This window comes from Bacillus rossius, chromosome 1 (genome assembly GCF_032445375.1).
Source record: "Bacillus rossius redtenbacheri isolate Brsri chromosome 1, Brsri_v3, whole genome shotgun sequence".
Classification (NCBI taxonomy): Eukaryota; Metazoa; Arthropoda; class Insecta; order Phasmatodea; family Bacillidae; genus Bacillus; species Bacillus rossius.
This window is the reverse complement of record NC_086330.1, coordinates 69,394,490-69,415,092: the sequence shown is the minus strand read 5'-3', so window position 1 is coordinate 69,415,092 and position 20,603 is coordinate 69,394,490. Positions and strand designations below refer to the sequence as shown.

General features: G+C 37.2%; 1 protein-coding gene across 2 annotated transcripts in view; it reads left to right on the top strand.

The window, feature by feature from the left end:
- The window catches only part of LOC134537335 (lysosomal alpha-mannosidase-like), a 107,378-nt gene that overhangs the window by 75,930 nt on the left and 10,845 nt on the right, over positions 1-20,603 (top strand). For both annotated transcript variants that reach the window (XM_063377673.1, XM_063377663.1), the window contains 7 exons: positions 1,464-1,666; positions 2,440-2,639; positions 7,796-7,992; positions 8,387-8,597; positions 11,454-11,571; positions 13,365-13,635; positions 14,676-14,894. In XM_063377673.1, coding sequence (XP_063233743.1) covers positions 1,464-1,666; positions 2,440-2,639; positions 7,796-7,992; positions 8,387-8,597; positions 11,454-11,571; positions 13,365-13,635; positions 14,676-14,894 — 1,419 coding nt within the window. The remainder of the gene's footprint in view (positions 1-1,463; positions 1,667-2,439; positions 2,640-7,795; positions 7,993-8,386; positions 8,598-11,453; positions 11,572-13,364; positions 13,636-14,675; positions 14,895-20,603) is intronic.

Here is a 20,603-nt window from a genome sequence, read left to right as displayed (position 1 = left end):
GGTATTACATTGTGCTTTCGATATTTTCCATGTAAAAATGATTTCAATAGTTTACAAAATCATAGGACGATTTATAAAGTAATACTCATAATATTTTATTTTTCACCCTGATCATGGTAATATAATCTGTAAATTCCGTTATCTAAACACTGAGCCGGTAATTCTATTTAAAAATTGGCATCTAAATACAACAATCATATCTTTAGAAACTTATTGGTAATTGGAACAGTTTTCAGTCGTTCAGACATACTCAGGCGTCAATAATAACACAGTTGCAGGTTAAAGAAAATAAAAAAAATATTCTGTTTAATCTATCAAATAATGGTTCCATAGTACAAAATGAATAATGGCTAATCATTCGAAAGTAGAATTTAGTAGATGGTACACAATATTAACCTTAAGAATTAGCAATAACTATAATGAACCCCCAGCCGGCCATCCACATCTTAAGTTTATCTGTCAGATTAATGTTCATTATATTAGAACGAAAAGGGAACAGCTGTGTAAGCAGCTGGCTGTGAATAATTAATTGCACTGTCGTACAGCCTTGAGGCAGGCTGTAACGAAGTAACACTGCCGGCAGGTGTACAATCAGTTGTCTGTGAACTATTGTACTACTGCAGCGCCTTGAGACAGGCTATAACGAAGCAACACTGCCGGCAGGTGTACAAGCAGCTGGGTGTGAACTATTGTACTACTGTAGCGCCTTGAGGCAGGCTGTAACAAAGCGACACTGCCGGCAGGTGTGCAAGCAGTTGTCTGTGAACTATTGTACTACTGTAGCGACTTGAGGCAGGCTGTAACAAAGCGACACTGCCGGCAGGTGTGCAAGCAGCTGGGTGTGAACTATTGTACTGCTGTAGCGACTTGAGGCAGGCTGTAAAAAAGCGACACTGCCGGCAGGTGTGCAAGCAGCTGGGTGTGAACTATTGAACTACTGTAGCGCCTTGAGGCAGGCTGTAACAAAGCGACACTGCCGGCAGGTGTGCAAGCAGCTGGGTGTGAACTATTGTACTACTGTAGCGACTAGTTGCAGGCTGTAAAAAAGCGACACTGCCGGCAGGTGTACAAGCAGTTGTCTGTGAACTATTGTACTACTGTAGCGACTTGAGGCAGGCTGTAACAAAGCGACACTGCCGGCAGGTGTGCAAGCAGCTGGGTGTGAACTATTGTACTACTGTAGCGCCTTGAGGCAGGCTGTAACGAAGCTACACTGCCGGCAGGTGTGCAAGCAGCTGGGTGTGAACCATTGAACTACTGTAGCGCCTTGAGGCAGGCTGTAACAAAGCGACACTGCCGGCAGGTGTGCAAGCAGCTGGGTGTGAACTATTGTACTACTGTAGCGACTTGAGGCAGGCTGTAACAAAGCGACACTGCCGGCAGGTGTGCAAGCAGCTGGCTGTGAACTATTGTACTACTGCAGCAACTAGTTGCAGGCTGTAACAAAGCGACACTGCTGGCAGGTGTGCAAGCAGCTGTCTGTGACGGGGAATGTGACGGGCGAGAAAGAGAGGGAGTATCTGGACGCGGCGAGGGAGGCGCAGGGAGTGCTGCAGCACCACGACGCCATCACCGGCACAGCCAAGCAGGCTGTGGCCGACGACTATGCCAGGATTCTCACGGAGGCTATCCACGGCTGCCAAAATGTCACCAAAACTGCCATCCAGTATGCTTATCAACATTTTAATAAACATTATAAATGTTTTAATTTTTTTGCGGTGATTTATCATTTTACTGGATCGATAATAAACCGTGGTTTCAAAAACTATGTCCCTTATTTCGAATTTCAGTTGAATGCAGGATGTTTTGAAAAAGAAAATACAATGAATGGCAGGTAATGTCTTAAAAAAATTGTGAGGTAAATACGTAATCATGGTTTCCTTCATTAAATGACAAGTATACATGTTTTTCTATTAAATTTAAACCTAATATTGTTTATAAGAAGTTAACACTTATATTTTAAATAAAAAACCTATTTGTTAATATTGTTTGCAATAAAAAAACATTTTATTATCTGAATAATTATAGCTAATAAATTCAATATTTTTTAAATAAAATTCGCATGTACTTTATAAAGCTTAGTTATGTTGTATCAATTTTTTTATGGATAACCTTTGTATTAAGATATGTTGTTATAAATTTATTTACAAATGCTATTACTTCAAAAAGCCTCTAATTAAATAAACTGAAATAAAAAGTGACAATGCGTTGCGCCGAAATAACTTTTTGAGTGATTATATATTCTTAATGAATGCAAATTTTCAATGATAAAAAAATTGTTATGGCAGAAACACTGTTGAAACCAGTATGGTGTGTTTCGGTTACCTTCTGTTGCCCTGAAGAGTTGACTACTCTACGGGATACCGTACAGTCGAGTGGTTCTGGAGGGTTGAGTGCAGGACTGGAGTAGAGGATCACAAGTGGCGCGGTGTGCGACAGCAACCTGCTGGAGGCGGCGGGCTGGAGCGGCCCTCGGCTGGAGCTGGAGTCGTGTCTGCTGCTCAACATCAGCCAGTGCGAGGCCAGCGAGGGCCGGGCCGGCTTCCTGGTCACCGTCTACAACCCGCTGGGCCGCCCCGTGTCGCCCTACGTGCGGCTCCCCGTCTCCGGCCGCAACTACACCGTCACCGACGTCAACGGTGAGGACCCGCGACTGATGGATTGCGAAGCCAGAACCTCGGCCTCTGTGCGCAATCGAAAAAATGCTTTACCACTTCCCAAAAAAAACTCTTACAACCTGTTTTCCTTTTTTTCATTTGTTGCTCCAGCAAATACAAACTTTTGATAAATTACATATGTAAATTTTTGTTTTACTGAGTATATTTTTAATGACCCATTAATAAGTTTTCATCCGATATTTATCACATAAATGTTTTATAATATCAACAAAATTCAAAATGTATGTACACGAATTGTCTTCCTGTGCTGATTTCGCGGATGGTCTTTCTAATAATTGATAATACAGGTGAGTTGAAACACCTACAGCGTCTCAATCGTCCCGTGCCGGTTGGCTGAGCAGCATTCTTCTACATTTAGTCATAGTGAGTTTGGGGGTTACTGAGACCTGGCAGTGGTTAATTGTGCTGGCTGGTGAGCCAAGGGCAGAGCTTCAAGGCAGAGGTCCGAATCCCGACTGGGTGGGGTTGTGACACTTGTGGAAGTTCCTGTCTCAAGGTTCAGGACCGGCAGTTGTTATGACCCATGGCTATGGCAATGGTTGCGGTAACCAAACTAGCATCCGTGCCAAATAAATCATTATCACCACACGATATTAAATTGAGCTAATAACTTATACGTTGTTTATTCTTGCTAGGACCTGGACAAATATGAGCAGAAAAGTCTGGGCACTGTAAATGTGAGGATATTTGCCTTTGCTATCCCTAGTTTTAATGTGTTTTGTAAAAAGTAAGCAACCATTCATGTTGTGCTGGCAGCAAAAGAAGGTACACGGACTTGAAATTCCCGCCGCGTCTTGACGTCACCTTACAGCCAGAGACTTATCTCTCTTTCCAAATGATCATTGTTCCCTCCCCTCCTTTGTCCTTAGCGGTTCCTACCTCTTCGCGCATGCGCCGTGCTTGTTTGTTATGTTAATATTGTTTTTCAGGATGTATCGTTCTTCTTCAGGAGGCGGTGAACGAGTCAACATGTATTAACCTATAGCAGCATTTATTAGTGTTGAACCTTTGGGCGTGTGTGGGCAGCACTAGCGTTAAGTTACATTTCCTATGAAGTCAATTCTGTGTAGATATTCCCCAAAAATTGTTTTGGCCTGACCTTTAAAATTTTCTTTTGGAATTTCCGTTAGTATTTTTGTAATTTTGCAGATGTTGCCGACGGTGATTTAATAGCGAATGAAGCAGGTTTTCGGTCTGGGCTTAAGTCAGGTTTTCACAAACTTTCACATAGTAGCATGGCTTATTTATTTCATGGCCGTTCGCGTAAATTAAAAGCATTTTTGTAGTGTTATGTTAATGGCTACACACGGAACACTTCGACATTATCTACTTGTAAACCTATTTAATTATAATTGTATTGAATTGTTTTCTAACATGGCAACTTTTTTATGCTTGATAACTTACACTTAATGAATATAAGGCTGCTTGCCAATTCTGCATGACTGTATTTGCCGTATTCACCGTTGGCTTTATAACCACGGTACCTGAATGCAATTCACGGGTTTAAATAAATCTCTAGTTTATTGCTTAAAAGATGAAATTGCTATATTTGTAGAACCCTCTGATATCATAGTTTTACATTTTCAAACACATTGAAACACAAAACATTTATATTAGGTTTCATGTACATTAATTATGTTTTTTGTATTATTAAAGTTGTTATCAGCCCGTATTGGCGCTTTGCTATAATTATCTCCGATGAAGCCTGGAATCGAACCCAAAATAAATGAATCATCCATTAAAGATCATAAGCACTCACAAAATTAGTCTTTTCCCGTTTTTTAAGCACATAATTATGTCGTGCAAAACAGAAGTCAAAAGTTACACGTTTGTTACTTTTTGTAGAAAAACTTAGTGTATCCTGCGAAAGAGTAAATCAATGTAGTTAAGGAATGTCCTGTTAATTATGTATATCTTGCATAAAATTATTTGGTCAATGCTTGGAAATAAAATGACAAATCAACACTTTTATGTACGTATATGTTTTACAAACATTTGTAACTACCTCAGTTCGTAAAAATACTAGTAAATATAATGTTAATTTTATTTGGCTTACTTTTGGCTACTCATTATCATGCAAGCTAACCAAAAAATTATAAAATGTCTTTTATTGTGGTGTAATTGATAAAAAGTTACTCGCATAAAAATCTTTCAATAGATTCAATAAATATTTCTTACATAAAACCTTCAAATAGGTACTTAACATTAAAAATACCTCAAAGACAAAACTGCCAAAAGTTTACAAAACTATAAATTTATTCCACCGCATTTAAAATTACGAGAAAAGCTTCTCATTTTATATATCAACTAGGTGATATACTCGTGCTTAGCTAAGGGATAAAGTATCAATAGTCTTATAACAGAGAATTTTTTCTTGAGATATATTTTGATAACTGAGTGAATAAAATCATGCCACAAGTAGTTTTACTACCCACCTTCATATTTTCTCATGTGATGTGTTGTAAAAGCAACCGATGTTGGTCGTAGGTTGTGGAATGCTCACTCACGAACTGTTGAAATGGTGTGCTTCCCTAGATCTCAAGAGAAAGAACATTGACCTTATTTAAAAATTAGTGAATAATATCATGGCCTAGCGAGAATCACAAGATAATCTATTCACATATTAGCATCCATCATGTATCAGTTGTCTTTATAAGCAGTCTCTGTTGTCTGTATGAGCAGTCAATGTTTTGAGTGGGATGCAGGATGCTCCCTAACGATCGCAACAGAAGGAGGGCTTCGCTAGAACTCAAGGGGAAGGGAAATCTTCGTGTGTGATAGCGTTTCTCAGTTGTTCCATGACGTAGTAATCGTCTGATTAATGAACTTTAGTTTTTGCCTGATTTCCACCTGATAAAAAAAATTAAGTACTGATTTGATAATATGAATTCGGAAATTTATACGGAACTCTGAATAAAATTACCTGTCTTAGACACCAAGGACAATGCAGTTTGTCTTACATATTAAAGCTTCTCAGCTCTCTCTCATAGCTTATTATTTTTCTGAGAAAGTTTTTTTTTTAATCCACCAAATAAATATATTGTAAGTGACAATTTATTAGAAGAATTTTACTAATAAAATTTAACTCTGAATAAAATGACATGACTCATTAAGTAAAAAAATCCTTCATGCAGAGATCAATTTCTCACAAATTATCAGGAGCACTCGGAGAAAACCATCATATGTCTAGCCAGAAATAATCAGGAGCACTAGGAGAAAACCATCAGATGTCTAGCCAGGAATAATTAGAAGCATTTGGAGAAAACCATCAAAATATTAACAAGAATAATCGGGAGCACACGGAGAAAACCATCATAATTTTGACAAGGATAATCAGAAGCACGTGGAGAAAACCACCATAATATTGATAAGAATAATCAGAAGTACACGGAGAAAACCACCACAAGTTTTCTTTGATATCATAAAATTACAGGGAAAAAATTTTTAATAAAAAAATTAATAAAAAATAAATAAAATTCTGGCTTGTACTAGAACTCTATCTTTGCTCAACAATGAGAAGTTCACAAGCTAGCAGAATCTATTTATGTATTTTTTTTATTAATTTTTTATTTAAAATTTTTTAATATATCGAAATTTAAAACCTATCTTATGAAACAACAAATGTATTAATATAAAGGATAATGAGAATGATCATAAATCAAAATATCAAATGTCCTTAAAATAATTCCCCAGTTATAAATTTGAATGTATCAACTATAAGCGTTGTATGGTGTTTATTGAAGGCCACAATTAAAGAGTATATCAAACAGTTTTAGATAAGCGAATACTTTTTTGTTGTTTTCTCACTTGCAGCGCCACCTACGCAAAATGACGAACTCCTGAACGTAAAGCGTTTTGTGCTCTACAATTTGCTACTAAGAGTGAATCTGTAATTTCAGTTCGACGTGCGCTTCGTCTAAAGTTTAATTGTACGAGAGTGGTTGAACGTTGAAGTCTCTGACCACTAAATGGTCTTAATGGTTGAGATTTCGCTGTATTTCACGTTCACTTGACAAAGCGCCATGCAATATTTTCCTTTGTGGCTTCATAAAAGATCATGCCTACGTACGCCACTACGTAATGATTTGTCAGAGTTGAGACACAGAATTGAGAAAGCTATCGCTTCAATTACTCCGGACTTGTTAACCAAAGTGTGGGAAGAATTATATGGAAGGATTTGTGTCGTATGACGAAAGTAGCACATATTGAATATTTGAAGGAAAACGTAGGCTAGATTACCAATAATTAAATGAATGAATTGTTGTAAAGAATTTCAATAAAATTGATGTAATATACCATTGAAATTATGACATTCTTTTATGTAGAGCATGTATGTTATCTTGAATTCAAAACTATAAAGTTTTATGAATATTTAGTTCACTAGATTATTAAACATTTTCATTTGTTTGGGCAGGAATAATGGGATAAAATTTATTCACACACAAACACTACAGATATAATAATAAAATGTAGATTAAGCTTCTGAATAAAACCATTTTAGGGACCACAACTGACTGCTGTAGAGAAATTAATATGGTACGCACTTAAATTAGTAAAAAAAAAATGTTTAAAAAATTCAGCTATTAGAACAAACATAACGACGATGAACCAGCAAACAGTCAGACAGTGGTTTTCCTACTTAAAGGCTCGCAGTGAATATTACAGGTTAAAAATGAAAAAATAATAATAAAAAATATATCACAAAAAAAATTCTTAAATTAATTTTAAAAAATAATTTTTAACCGGCCAATGGACGGTCCCTAAAGAATATATGTACAAAAAATCATGATTCTAGGCCTCTCCGTCTCAGCGATACGCGAAAGACAGACAGACAAACTCTCTCCTTTATTATATATATATTAAAAAGGCCTATCTTATAATTTCAAAAAACAAATATTAGTAAATGAAAATATTAAATTGTCTGTACATTTGTAATAGTATGTACGTTACCATTTAATATTGTAAATCATGCCGTACCACAGTTTGACGCGCGTGTACGGTAACGCAGGCACGGAGGTGAGCTGGCAGCTGGTGCCCGTGCCACAGTCGGTGCGAGACTTGTGGTACAGGAGCAGCTTAGCAGTACCACAGTTTGACGCGCGTGTACGGTAACGCAGGCATGGAGGTGAGCTGGCAGCTGGTGCCCGTGCCACAGTCGGTGCGAGACTTGTGGTACAGGAAGAGCAAAGCCTCCAGTGAGCTGGTGTTCCGGGCGGAGCAACTGCCTCCTCTCGGCTTCAGCTCGTTCATAGTGACGCCCTCCGGCCGGCAATCCGACACCGCCCGCGTCTACCGGACACACATCGGCAACGAGGTGGGTCCACTGCACCGTGGTCTGCAAGGAGAAGTAACGGACAGATCAAACTACAACAAATTTGATGTTCTGTTATAAAGGTCACTGAAATTTTTTTAAGGCACTACGTAATATATTAAATTTTTTTAATACTTAAGTTTTATGTTCAGATTAATTATTACAGTATTTAAGTGTAACAAAAATGACTTTTCTTAGTTGAAATTATTGTAAAAATAGGTAAAATAACCATTTTGTAAGAGCTTGCCTGTTCATTGACTACCGAAGAAATGATATATATACACAGCAGTGCACATGGTTACATCTTGAACCCACCTCGTGCAACGATATCCTCCTCTCACATGGAAGGCAAGCGAGGTTGAGTTCGAGTGTTGAGGGCAGCTGGGGCGTGTCGCAGCGGGTGCGCGTGGACCTGGACGCCTCGGGCCGCCCCAGCAACGTGGCGCGCGGAAGCGCGAGGCTGCCCCTGAGACAGGACCTGCTGTACTACGCGGCGGCCGACGGCGAGGACCTGGCGTCCGGCCAGGTGTCGGGGGCGTACGTCTTCAGGCCCAACGCGTCGCGCGCCTACAGCGTCGCCGCGGTCGTCAACACCACCGTCTACGCAGGCGAGTGACGCTGTCCGCTAGGCACTTCTGCGCGAGGAAACTACAACTCTTCTAATTCCCATGTAGGCTACTCGCAGTGGCGGATCCAGGATTTTGGTTTGGGAGGGGCTTGACCCAGCTGAGGCTTGGCTTTATCAAGGCAAACACTAAAACAATAGTGGACCCAGATGCTTTTGGAGGGGGCATGAGCCCCTTAGCCATCCGCTACTGGCCTACTGTATATTTTAAAGGGTAATGTTAGAAGTAAACATATGTCCACCCAGGTTAACTAATCACTAAAATTAATATTAATCTGGCGATTACCCGTGTACACCAAGGTAATGTTAGGCGTTGCGTAATTTTTGAGCATGTTAGTTTAGGTCACATTAGTGTTAGATTAGTTAGTCAAGTTATCAATGAAACTAAAGTTATCGATCATTTTGTTGTTTTTTTCTAGGATAGACCTTGGTGTACACGTGTATTCGCCGAATTCAATTTTTTTTTCAGTTATTATACGAACTTGACGCAACAAACTTGATTAATATTTAGTTAACCTAGGTTAGCCTAGGTTTACTTCGTCTATCATTACCCATAACATTTATATTACAGGTATACCCAAAACCCAATTATTACTGTCTTTATTAATTATGCATTCAATTTACTAGCAAATTCACATAATATGAGCGTGCAACTATTACAAATTTGCTAGTGGTTTTTTTTTTTATTTCGGATGTTCCTGCATTGGAGCACAACTTTACGTGTACCCCTAATCCATAAATAACTATAGTATTCTTGTCGCAGTTACATATTTTTTTAAGTAATGTATACAGTGGCAAGAATCATGTAAATTAGGAAGTAAGTTAAGTACATTGAATCTAGGACATAAGCTTTTATGGCCATAGTCCATTTCCAATTCTTGGTTTCTCGTTTTTGGTTTGAGAAAACATCCATGAAAACTGTTGACAGTAGAAACTAACTGATGGCAGAAACGAGGCATGTCTAAACGTCAGCTCATAATTTTCAAGATTGCGGCTTACACCCAGAAGCATATAAGTAGTTTAAAAATATTGAGTTGTTTTTCGAAGGATGCAAGACAACCCCAAACACATATGCATTCAAACCAAAAACATTTGAATACGTCTTAAAGAAAATTTTATGTATCGTCATTGAATATTTAATTTTTTTTTAGTAACTAACCACAATATCTATTAATTAATTACTTTACAATAAATGTTTGCTTATGAATTAATGCTTCTTGCGTAGAATTTTGATTGTTATTGTTAGACAAGATACAATTTTTAACGTTTTCCTTATGTTGACTAAGTTATTTAGGTCAGCGCTTGTACGCGTGAAAACAAATTTGATACCCGTGTTATTATCTTAAAAAAAAAAAATAGTTTTTGGTATTGTATAAAGAAAATTGTTTCGAAACGAAAAAAATTTATTCCTTTTCCTTAATTTAATTTTTTAGTCATTTTATTTTAAAGTTACATTTTATATTTTAATTAATATAATCTTTATTTAATATCATTTTTGCTAATCTCTTTATTTTAAAAGATTTTTTATCAAATAATCTATATGTTAAGTAAATAAATTGTTATTTATTCATTATTTCTTACAATCTTAAGGTATTATTTTATTTGCAAGATTCAGCGTGTAACTGCTATCCAATCCTACAAAATATAATTAACACAGCTAGGAATGCTGAATTTAACAAGTTTCCAAAGCAAAGAACTATCGCCTAGCTGGCTGATTCTCTGACAAAATAAAATAGAAAACTTCTAAAGTTTTGAATTTATAAAAGGAAAGAACACATATTTTATTATATAGGTTGCTAATTCACTAAATAATTATTTCTCCTAATACGTCTTGTTTATGGGTTACGGGTACTAAGACGATAATAATTATTTGTGGTCAAATCTGAATTTTAAGGAAAGTTTTTCTATTTAGATTTTTTTTCAAACTCTACAATAGCTTTAAAAATAACACCATTAGAATTAAGATTAGGTATCTAAATGTTCTTAAAAATTGTCAAAAAATTCATTCTTTTTGTTTCCTATAACAATACCATTGTTGCTAACCAGAAAAAATGGAAAATTTAAACAATATATAATCTATTTTTATAAATACAACACTTCTAATATTGCATCTGAGATTTAAATGAAACAATTTTAGTTTAATATTATTGCGGAACGTCTATTGTTGGTTTGAATATCCTTATATATTTTAATTTGCTTTTGGGAAAACTTTCAAGTTTGCGATAAGTAGAGTTAAAACCGCATCGAATATCTACCTTGATGTAGAAATATTTTAGGTGCAGATGTACTATGGCGTTAACAAGGAAGAAAGGATATATATTTTACGCATTTTTATGAGTTTCCTAATGAAATTTATAAAACAGCTCGTCAAAGACATTGCTTATTATTGGGCTTAGTAGCGGACGGTTTAAGAAATAAAGATCTCAAGATATATAAATTCACAAGGACGACCCTGGTGCTTATAACTCAAAAACCCTAATAATAATACTACAAAACCCACCCGGCAGTCATAAGTTAGAGTATGTAATCACTCGCCTTGAAGGATTTTCTTTAATAAAACGAGATTTTGAAAAAGAAAAATTAATAAAGCTAACATATGGACGGGCTTGATATTCTAAAAATAGCAGTGTGTGACATATGTCTGGGGTCAAAAATTTCCAGAAAACTATTAAAAACCACTGCAAGGAATTGCAATAACCTAAAAAAATATGCAGTGGATGAATCACATCTTTAGAGAAAATTTAGAGTTTCAGTGAATTAGTGATTGCCTAAAGCTTATTGCTGACTCTCGTACCTTAAGAATCACCACTATTTCTCACAGAATATGGTTATCTTTCAGGTCCACTAGTGGAGGAGATTCACCAAGTGTTCTCTGAGTGGGTCAGTCAGGTGATTCGTGTCTACAAAGACGAAGATTTCGTAGAGTTTGAATGGCAAGTTGGACCAATACCTGACGAGTAAGTACGAAACGAACATTTGAAGAAAACAATATAATTTAATTCAAACATGTTTTACTATATAAGTGAATTAAAATGAATTATAATAATGTGCCTAGAGCTAAACAATAAAGTTAAAACATTAAGAAATATAATGGAAAATGTATAACTTAAATAGAAACTTTACTTTCACGGGCAATTATGTAAAGGTATTAAAAATCTCCCCTCTCCATTTCTTAAAATTATCATTTTCGTGTTATAAACCAACAAATTGAGCATAAGTAAGATAAAAACCTTGACAAACCTTTATTGTCAGGGGAAAACATCTTCAGAGCAACGTATAACTGTCTAGAAAGAAAACAATGACATCAATCGCTTAAAAAAATTTGGTTAGTTGATTAAAAATTTTAATCTGGTTATGTGTAGTATCTAAGTGACATAACATTATTGTTAACGTAGAAAGTGTATACTCTGTGTAAGAAATTATTGTTATTCCGTGCTCTAGAGTAATAAAATATTCTACAATCCGTGTCAGCTTAGCGGCTATAGAAGATGCGGTGATCATGCGTGCTTCTAGCGCTAATATAGATATGATTGATAAATTCTAGCTGACAATCTCAACATCCTACACTTGAAACCACTCGTAGCATTAGCTATAGCACTGATATGTAGAATTGCCAAATAAAGGGTTAAGATTGGTAAACAATACAATTAGGGTTCAAATAAACATTTTAATCACTTTGAATCCTCACGGTAATTGTCAAAATTTCAAAAGCATGTTCAAGATGTACTGAACATGCAAAAAAACTGCACAATATTTAAGCTACGTTACAACCAAACAATTTTCAGTAAGATAACACATCAAAACTTCTATTCGAAAAATATCACAACATCCGTATTCAGTTACGTAACACATTGATGTATGAATATTTTAGAATAGCAGATTCACCACAAATAATGTTCATTAATGTTAAGTATAGCTATTCCAAAAGTATAAAGATCCGTTTAAAAAATACCCAAAGAAGCGAAAAGGCATTAATAGGACGTAGTGGTTGTTGATGACTTGATTGATCGGGCAAGCCATGATGCCTGCTTTTGTGCAGTGATGAGCCGGACTCCCTGCGCTGGAAGCAGGTGGTGCCATGCTAGTGTTAGCGACGGCGACAGACTGTTGCAGGTGGCCGGCGTGCAGAGAGATACACTAGTGCATGCGGGGTGCACTCAGACATCATCTCACGTGCAGTGCGGAGACACAGCAGACACAGCCCTGCGCTTACCGTAACTAGTCATACTCTCTTTTAAATGTAACACGACTCTTCACGCGTGAACGTATTCTCTGCCTGAACGGATGGCTCAGTGGTCAAGAATTATAGCTATTGAGATAAAGGTACCGGCTTCGATTCCCGCCTGAATCGCGGGTTTATTACACAGAGGAAGATCTTTGCGGGGCCCAATACTGAGTATTCAGCTGTCCTATTACTTCCATGCTGCAGAAAGCAATGGTGAACCACTACATTTTCACCTAGCCCAGTTCGCCCCAGACACACCACTTTCGTCATTCTGTCGCATAACCGGTTTGCAATCCAGCCACACCATGAAAATGTTATTTAACTAGAATTTTGGCACTTACCATAACAAGCAATTGAATACTCAATGACTATGTCATTAACAAATTCAATGGCTCTTTTTACAAATGTAGAATGTCGTCCCTTCTATCTGTTCATTCTGTACATTTCTCAATTATTTTTTAATTTTATTTGTAAAGAGGTTGAGGTGTGTTCGATGCTAATCGTCTTCTGTACTTCCCAAATCAGCTCGGGGAAGGAGGTAATCTCCCGCTTCTCGACGAGCCTGGCCTCCCAGGGAGAGTTCCGCACCGACTCGAACGGCAGGGAGTCGCTGCTGCGCCGGAGGAACCACCGGCCCACGTGGAGCGTGCAGCTGGAGGAGCCGGTGTCGGGCAACTACTACCCGGTCACCTCCGTGATCGCGCTGCAGGACGAGGGCGCGGGACTGCGCCTGGCTGTGCTCACCGACCGGGCGCAGGGCGGCAGCAGCTTGCGCGACGGCCAGCTGGAGCTCATGGTGGGGCGCACCGCCTTCTTGCACCTTCCATCATGTACACGCATGGTCAGCCAGATCTGACCGTGAGGCACTAGTGGGACACATGGCCTTCGCGCGTCTTGTATAATGTACACGCATGGTCAGCCAGACCTGACCGTGAGGCACTAGTGGGACACACGGCCTTCTCGCATCCCATATAATTAACACAGCTAGCTAGTGATAAGGGAATGTCATTAAGGCTTCAGAGGCATCACTTGTTTGATAAAATACACTGTTGGACAGCTTGTAACTTTTTTACTTAATTTTACATGTGCAGACTGCCGGTTGGAATTTATGGTCGGTCCACAGTCTTGCTTGAGCACTTGCTACTATATTCTGCATGTTGTACTGGATATAACACATTAAAATAATTATAAAACCTTTTGTATGTGCGTGCCAATTTATTTTATGTTAATGGAAAATAACTTTAGTTAAATATCAAGAATATGCTATATATAGCAAGCAGTAGAAATCAGTTTATCTACGGGCTCCCACTTCGATTAGACTGAACTTTGAATAATTGAACATAAAGTGAACTACAAAATGGTCAGTTTTAGTTACTACATACACACTACGGAGTGCGTCCACGCTGGCCTATTTACTGGTTACTGAAACGGCGTTCCTTATTTGGTAATCTTATGAGATGAGTAGATGACACCCCCATTAAGAGAAATGGCTTCACAAAAGCTAGAGGCATTGTGCTAGCTATGTACAAGGTTGCAGGTTACCGTTTGGATTTAGCGACAGTAAATACGATCCAGCCTATCTTAGTAAAATTTAAAAATACCTCCATTAGCTCATCCAACCAATGGGTACTATAAAACATTAATTTTTAAACTACATTAAAACATATGTATGTATAAATTTAAGCGTTAAGATTTTGTATGCCATTTAAAGTGTGACACATGTAGGACTTGATATTATTTGTAACTCACTGCAGTTGGAAATAATTAATTTTATTTAAAGAATCGAAAGCATGGTGGCAACGACAAAAATTTACGCCATTCCTCGGGTTGTCGCAGGTCCACCGTCGATTGTTCCACGACGACGGCTTCGGTGTGGGCGAGGAGTTGAACGAGATGGATTTCGACCAACCCTTGGTGGCGCGCGGCAAGCACTACTTGTTGCTGGGCGACACGGCCTCGGCCATCTCCAGGGAGAGACTGCTGGCACAGGAGACACTGCTGGCGCCCTGGCTCTTCTTCAGCAGCAGCCGCGCCGCCGGCCAGTGGGAGAAGCAGGTCGGTGACGAACACACTGGTAGCACTGTATGTCTGATGCGCAAACATTGCTCACCAATTACTTACACAGAGCGGGCTTCAATACGCCTTTATCTAAGATGTTGGTGGAAACAATTAACCGTATATTTGCGTACGGATATCAGTGTAAAAAAAAACATTTGGAATATTATGTTATGCATGGGAAGTGTACTAAAGCTTTCAATAAGACAACATTGTGTAGTTCAGATAACAACAAGCGAAATGGCAGAATTTATTTATTGCAAAATGACTGTAGAGGAAAAACCACGTGAAAGTATGTTTATAAGCAAATACCACAATTGGAACAAGTACGGGATTACTATAAATATTGAATTTTTTTTGCAGTCAGTACCATAATTAATAGCTAAATTTAATCAATTTGGATTATTGGGAACATAGATGAATATTTAAAAGACAAAGATCATTTTAATGTTTATGTCAAGAGAATGTTAGTTTTATAACCTTTAAAAACTTCGAAGAAGAATCTATAAACATTGCATTGTTTATGGCTAATTGGTTCAAAGATGTATGGAATTACTAAGAACTTGCTTTGTCTCAATAGACCTGCTACGAACTCATTTAGTGAACTGGTAAAAATTTAAACTGAGAATTTTTCTTCCACAAAATTAGGTGAGCTTATATTGAAATATATTATTCACCTCAGAAACGCGACAAAAATATGTTAGTTTGGAGACTTTCTTGGTGATGCACAGTCTTGTATAGTTTTGGGCTTACCGTCTCCCATAATTCAGCGTAAACTTTATATTAAACCATAACTGATATTTGGTAAAGAGTCTACAATCGAAACAAGTACGGAGTTGGCATCAAGCCAGTTGAAGTAGTTTCTCGCAATATGTGGAATTTATGATGTGATCCAACTAATGGCAAGTGTATCAAGTACGTGCCGAAAGGCTCCATCTGCATTTCTACGTAAGTTAAAAGTACATGCTTATTTGGTACATCTTAAAAATATAGTGCAACAATATTTACTATGGGAGGCAAGAAAAATAACTGATAACGATTAGTGTACGTGTTGAGGACGGGTACGCCCAAACCCTTCAGGAAGATACTCCTCTCAATCATCCGGGTGAAAACCTCTGGTTTTGTATAAAGGAAAGTGTTAAACATCATCGTGGAATTCGAAGCTGAAAATATTTATTGCTACTCAGTGCAACTTAAAACAATATTGTAGTACTGCCAACCTACAAAATGCTCTCAGGTGAGACATGTGTCATCTACATCAGTAGTATTAATGACAGAATAAAAACAGTTGAATCTTGAATCAGTTCAGTGCGGCCATGGCCATAGATCCCTTTGAAGGTGGGGGAAGGGGTGCCACGGGGGCCCGTTAGCAAAAAGCCCGTTGGCGCTTGCAAAATCCTTACTGTGAAACAGGAATTAAAAATTTTATCTCACAGACTTCCTTGAGAATACTACAGATTTTCGTTTCTGAGTGCAGCCACCAAAAAAGGATGTGGACACTGGGGCGAGTGCAAGTGATGACTCTCACAATAAAATTTCTACCCCTCTCCCCCCGACTCTATTTTTTTCAGTTGCAGAGTGATGTGTTCTCGCATTAAAGTCTGTAACAGGAAACCACTGTAACTGTGACACGGAAAAATGATTTAACAAATTAGTTTCCTGTAGTATTTACAACATGTAGGCCTTACTAAACAATGTTATTGGACCTTCTTTGGTTGTATGTGCTTCTTACAAACTGGAGAAACTTGCTTCAGGCAAACACCAAGGTTAACAAAGCATAAAAAGGCCGAGGTCATATTCTGCAACTCAATTGTAGTCAATGGAAAAACGTTTTGAAGACTAGGATTCCTTAATACAATTTTTTAGTCAGATGAGAACAGTTCGTAAAATAAATTAGGATAGTTAAATTAAATACAAAGAAGTGAAATCATTTTACTGTAATATATTTACTTACATATTCTGTTGTTAAAGATGCATAAAACTAATTGTTATAATAAATTAGAAAAGCTGATAAATTTTCATCTCTTAACTTTAGTGTGTGGGCTAGCCCATTTTATTATGGTTTCAAAAAAAGCAAGTGAGTTAGTAATTTTAATGGTTTTTAAAAGTTTTTAACCCAAAGTATTACAGGTAGACTTCAATTACCCAAATTAATATTTTTGGCAAATTTAGTACATGTTTAAGTATTTGCTGGAATAGACTTTAAGTATCGTAATTATCATCATATACTAAAAGGGACGAGATTCTAGAAAGTATCTCAAAGATAACAGAATTTTAAGAATATTTCAGATGACCTGACTACCATTTTGGAGCGGTTAATGCAGACTTATATTCAATTTAATAATAGATGAATTTTATCGTCTAGCTTGTCATGTAACTTACATTATGTATAAAATTTAGAATAGGACTGAACTGTTGTTATGATTGTAGTTATTCGTCATGCAGATACACCTAAAAATGTGACACAATTGAAATATGTTTAAGGATTTCTTCAGTGCATCCAAACGTTCTTGCTTATTATTTCTGGTCAGTTGAAAATACTTTATGATATAACATAAAATGGCTGTTCAAGTAGTTAACATAGGTTTGAACAAAGCATTTTAATAATTAAAACTATCTTAGATACTTTTTTTGTATGTTATTTGGTCTATAAATGAAGGGGGGAAATTACATATCAGAACGTTATTTTACCGCTGTTAAAAAAATATTTTATATAGCCTATCTACTGAACTTAATACCTAAATATACTCTTCTTTCTACAACCAATAAAACTATATAAGTAATAGAAAGAATAAAAATTATCCCCGATGGGTTTTTCAAATAATATATATTTCATGACGAGAAAACAACGTGGTCCAAGAACAAGGTTAGTAGAGGGAGGTTGCCTCGGTCCCGTAAGCACCGTGTAGCCAGCCGGCCGAGGGTGGGTGACGTCACTAGCTGTCACGCAGCTGCCGGCCTGCCCGTTATCTGTCTGCCGCGTCCGGCCACAGCAGCAAGTACAGCAGCAAGTGCCGCGTCTTAAAATAAACCCATAGATCAAACACGTTGTTAACACTATTACAACGACCCTTCCATAATTGTTCCATTATATTTATACTCGGTCTAATACTGATATGGCTGCCATTATTATAAATATTATTCCCCCCCCCCCCGATTCCATTCATATGATAAGCACAAAAATTATTATGTACATAAAAAACCATTTCACATCACTGATTATTGTGAGTACCTTGCAAGAAATACACAAAAAACAAGCATATGTGGAAACAATAAAATATCTCGGTACTCACCAAACATTGCAACCGTTGCATATTTGGTTAGCTCATTGATCGTCCGTAGTTTCCGACGTCGGATTATTTCTTTACTCTTGGAAGATAAAAAATTAAAATTAAAAAAATTTATTTAGCATTAAGTTTTTGAGAGATTGCTTTAACACACGTGTAACTTAAAAAAAATTGTTTAGTTGATAATGCACCATATAAATAAAAATTTGGTCTTCTTGATCAAAACTAGACCTAATAAAATATTAAGAATGTCACTTTAGAGGTCAGCTATTTAATGCAGCATACAATTTCAGGTCTTAATTGCCTAAGTACTTCATGTAACAATTTTTTTGTATTTTTTAATTTTTTTCCTCCCGTCGTCTGAAGTTCTCTTGGTAGATTTTCGGGATTCTTCTGAAAGACACTTCATCCTTATGAATGTTCTTTGAAGAACAAAGGCTCTTATAATTTTCTTTGGAATATTATTTAAGGAAGGAGCAATCTTATCCACCAATTTCGTCACGACACCTGGGCCTTTTAGAAGTTCTTTACCATGATAATTTTGGCATTCACACTCAAGCTGCTTTGCTTGACGTAACCATAGTTCAGACGGTATACACAATCCCCCATAAGACAGATGTTTGACCCACGATGATGCAGTTGGTATTAGAGTATTCGCCTCATTGCTACTTTCTAAGTAGGAGAACTCTGATTTTAGTTTTTTTGCCACCCAACCAGAAAGGTATTCAAAAGCATTTTCTTCTAAATCGGTAGAAAATTTAAATTCTGTTTGTGTTGTAATGATATCATCCGCAGTAACGTTTCCTTCAGACTTGCCTTCTTCTTTAAGAAAATTTGTTTTTTATTTTTCAGTTTCACTTACTGAATCAAAAAGACCACTAAGTTTAAGCACTTTGCTTGCCACAAATTCCGTGTCATCTGAAGCAGCAGTCGTATTTGTATTCGTCCATAGCACACCTTGGTTTTTTCCTAAAATTATCATCCTCAGGCGGTATAGTGCGTCTAAAGGCGTGGGATGATTGTTTAATCCTCCACGGGTGCGAATCTGCGAAAACAAATTTTCAATAATGTCTTGATTAAGACGATGGGTCAATATGTAACTAATACCATGTGTCAGTTTTAGATCTCTGTAAAGAAGCTGTAATGATTTCGTAGACACGACACCTTTCTGGAAAAGTTGCATTTTTTTTCCCCGCAGCAACGCAATTTACTTATTGTTTCAATCATTTTGTTTAAAATTTCGTCTTGAGCAGTTAATTCTTGGCCGTATGCTTTTCGGGATGGTTCGCCAATATTACGGGGTATATAACAGTTCATGGTATCAAACCATTCGTCACACAGGAGAATAAAGTCTGCAGTTGCTTGTGCAACATTCTTGTCCATTCCGGGCATTTTAGTTTTCAAAGCGATAGCAGTGGTTCGTGACAATAATTCACTTGCTTTCCTTACATTCTGCCGCTGCGTTTTTTCCACCGATACATGTGTCTTTGTTAGTTTGTGGCATATTTTGAGATCTGAGGATTCTTCTGCATTTATAGGGGCTTCTACTGGTCCTTTATTAATGTATATGTTATCAGGTAAATTGAACCCTGTATCCAAAAACCAATTCCTGATGAGTTTCAAAAGATGTGATGGATCAGCAAACACATAAATTTTTTCGGTTTCTGCACTAGGGTGGTTAAAAAATGTCTTGTCTGTACTAATTCCCATTTCCTTCCATAGGCCTACATTTCCTCCCCCAAGATCACTTACTATGGCTTTCACCACTTATCCTGCACCACGAAGCTTATCAATAATTGACAGAAGAATATCTTTCGTCATTTTTGTGTCAAAATTTATGTAGAGTGGCTGCTTCCATTTAGAAAACAAGCCTCGAGCCATTACAACTTGCATGTATGAAAAAGGTCCGACAACTTCATCTTTTTTCACATCGTATTCCAGACTTCTCTTTACTTTAACTTCGTCAAATTGCAGGACTGCTGTGCGTTCTTTATCAATCAGTTTTGATCCTGAAACTTCAAGATACTGAAACATGTGCTGAAGTAGGCCCTCACGCATTTTCAAAGATGATGCCCACCTCTGAAGCGTGGATATACCTGGCAAAGGAATATTCATTTTTTTCTTCAGAAAAAGATAGCAACGTTTACTTAGGTACCTTAATGTGAACGCCAAAGATATTTCTTCATTAGTCCACCTCACATGTTTCCTTATTCCAAGAAGCAACCCTATTTGATTTTTCCTAAACAACGACGACAGCACTTGGAAACATTTTTTTGATTCTTTAGAATCTTTTACATTCTTTCTTTTCAGGTTATTATTTTCTTTCTTTAATTTTTTAATATTTTTGGCGTCTGAAAGAAGTTTATTTTCTAAAAGTAATATTTTATGTTTCAGAATTTCATTTTCTTTTTTCAGATTTTCT